Here is a 1,951-nt window from a genome sequence, read left to right on the forward strand (position 1 = left end):
GGGCTCCCTCACTGGGAGCTGCCCTGCAGGGCCGTACCTGCCTCCCCAGCCCGGCCATGCCCCCACCCTCGGGGGGGTCCCTGGGACCTCTGTGCTCCTTGTTGGCACCCTGGGCAGGCACAGCTGCTGGCGCAGGGAGAGGTTTTCCAGCTGCAGGGCATGGATTTCTTGCTCCAGGGTTTGCAGCAGCTTCTCCCGGGACACCTGAGACCACAAGGGAGTGGCTCAAGGGGGTCCCAGCAAGCAGGGCAGAGAACTCCAGAGCCCCTGCCTGCTATACCCGATTGACCAGGGGCCTGGTGGTGACCCTTCGGGCTCTGCTGGCATAGTGCAGTGTGCTCAGCGTCTCCGAGAGGCAGCGCGAGGATGGGGAGATGCAGGCGACCTGCCACGAGGAAGAGCTGCAGGTGAGCTCCAGCCAAGGGGTCACCCATCCTCCTCCTGCCTACACCTCCACGGGGTGAGACCACAGCCCTCTGCAGCTTCGTGCAGCTCTGCCCAGCTCCCTCCATGCACGTACCATCAGGGTGACCCCCGAGCCGCCCAGGGAACGGGCCAGCAGCCGGGTGAGTTTGCTGTCCCGGTAGGGAATGTGCATCCGCTTCCCTCGGGGTTTGGCCAACAGAGAGATGCAGTGTCCTGCCAGGGGACAAGCCACAGAGGGTACAGCCAGGCTCTGACAGGGACCAGCAGCTCATGCTCCCACGGGGGGTGGGGTTCCCTGGCTCTTACCCAGTGCCAGGAGGCTGCGGTTGATGTTGTTGGCCTCCACGGAGAGCTCCCCACTGGAGCCGGTCTCCTTCACTCGCTCGCTGCCAGCCAGGTCCACGAAGCACAGTGTGCCCTGCTTGCTGGGGCAGGTGCTGGGCTGGGGGGACCCAGGTTGTGGGGGTGATGCTCTGCTCCCCCCGCCTCACCCCTTCCCCGTGGCCCACACCTGGCTCCCTGCTGTTAGCCCCAGCCCCACCAATGTATCGCTGGGGAGGAGGAGATGTCCCCTCAGCCTGGGGCTGTTTGCACCCCCATAAAGAACCCCTTCCCCCCCAGTCCTCCCCCACGTGCCCAGAGCAGGATTGGTGCTCACAGCCCGGCTGCGGATGTGGATGGTCAGGAGAGCGTGGCTGCGGCTCGAGTGCTTGTTGAGGGCATGGGCTGAGGTCCGTCGCCTCTGGGATCCTGCTGGGTGGGATTCAGAGCTGACAGGGGCCACCATGCCCCAGGCCCTGGCACAGCACCCATTGTCCACCCCCCCTGCCAGACATGAGCCTGCCTGGGCTTTGCAGCAGGACAAGGAGCTGACCTTGGCTGCCGTGGGAGACCCACCAGCCCTGGGGATGGTCTGCAGGGGGCTGAGACCCCCAGTAATGGGTCTGGCACCCCCTGAACATGCCCCAGCCCTGCATCTGTGGCTCAGCACCTTGCAGGAGCAGATCAGCGATGGCCTCCAGGCTCTCAAAGTCCACACTGAGCTGATTCTCCACATAGAAGCCACGGGTCTTGCTCCACCGCAGGGGCAGGGCACATGGTGGCCCCGGGCTCAGCAGGTCCCGGACCTGGGGGGTACGGAGGAGGGGAAGGCATCAGGGGAGCAGGGAGTTCCAGTGGGGCTGGACTGGGTGACTGTGTGGTCACTTACCTGCTCATTGTGGATCTCCAGGTAGGAGGCACTGAGCAGCAGGTCAGAGCCACGGCTCCGGCTGTGCTCCAGGAGGCAGGAGAAGGATCTCTGCATCAGCCCCAGCAGCCCCGGGGCCGCCGGGCGGGTCTGGCTCTGCGGAGATGCCGGGAGGGCAACAAGTCACGCTGCTTCGGAACCCACCTCCTCCCGACGCCTCGTGCTGGCGCCCAGGCAAGAAGAGCCCATGGCACGGCTGGGATCAGGTCAGGCGGGGGGGGAGGGATGTCGTTGTACCTGAGCGAGGGGTCCCATCAGGGTGTAGGTCTTTCCCGC

At 65.8% G+C, this 1,951-nt stretch overlaps 1 protein-coding gene across 1 annotated transcript in view; it reads right to left on the minus strand.

Annotated features, from left to right (window-relative positions):
- The window catches only part of KIF12 (kinesin family member 12), a 22,113-nt gene extending 20,381 nt beyond the window's left edge, over positions 1-1,732 (minus strand). Inside the window, exons 1-7 of the mRNA XM_009995122.1 lie at positions 1,637-1,732; positions 1,418-1,553; positions 1,059-1,176; positions 733-863; positions 521-639; positions 281-385; positions 109-204 (exon numbers count right to left, since the gene is read on the minus strand). Coding sequence (XP_009993424.1) covers positions 109-204; positions 281-385; positions 521-639; positions 733-863; positions 1,059-1,176; positions 1,418-1,553; positions 1,637-1,732 — 801 coding nt within the window. The remainder of the gene's footprint in view (positions 1-108; positions 205-280; positions 386-520; positions 640-732; positions 864-1,058; positions 1,177-1,417; positions 1,554-1,636) is intronic.
- Positions 1,733-1,951: the final 219 nt, after the last annotated feature.

This window comes from Chaetura pelagica, unplaced genomic scaffold (genome assembly GCF_000747805.2).
Source record: "Chaetura pelagica isolate M959 unplaced genomic scaffold, ChaPel_1.0 scaffold713, whole genome shotgun sequence".
Lineage (NCBI taxonomy): Eukaryota > Metazoa > Chordata > Aves > Apodiformes > Apodidae > Chaetura > Chaetura pelagica.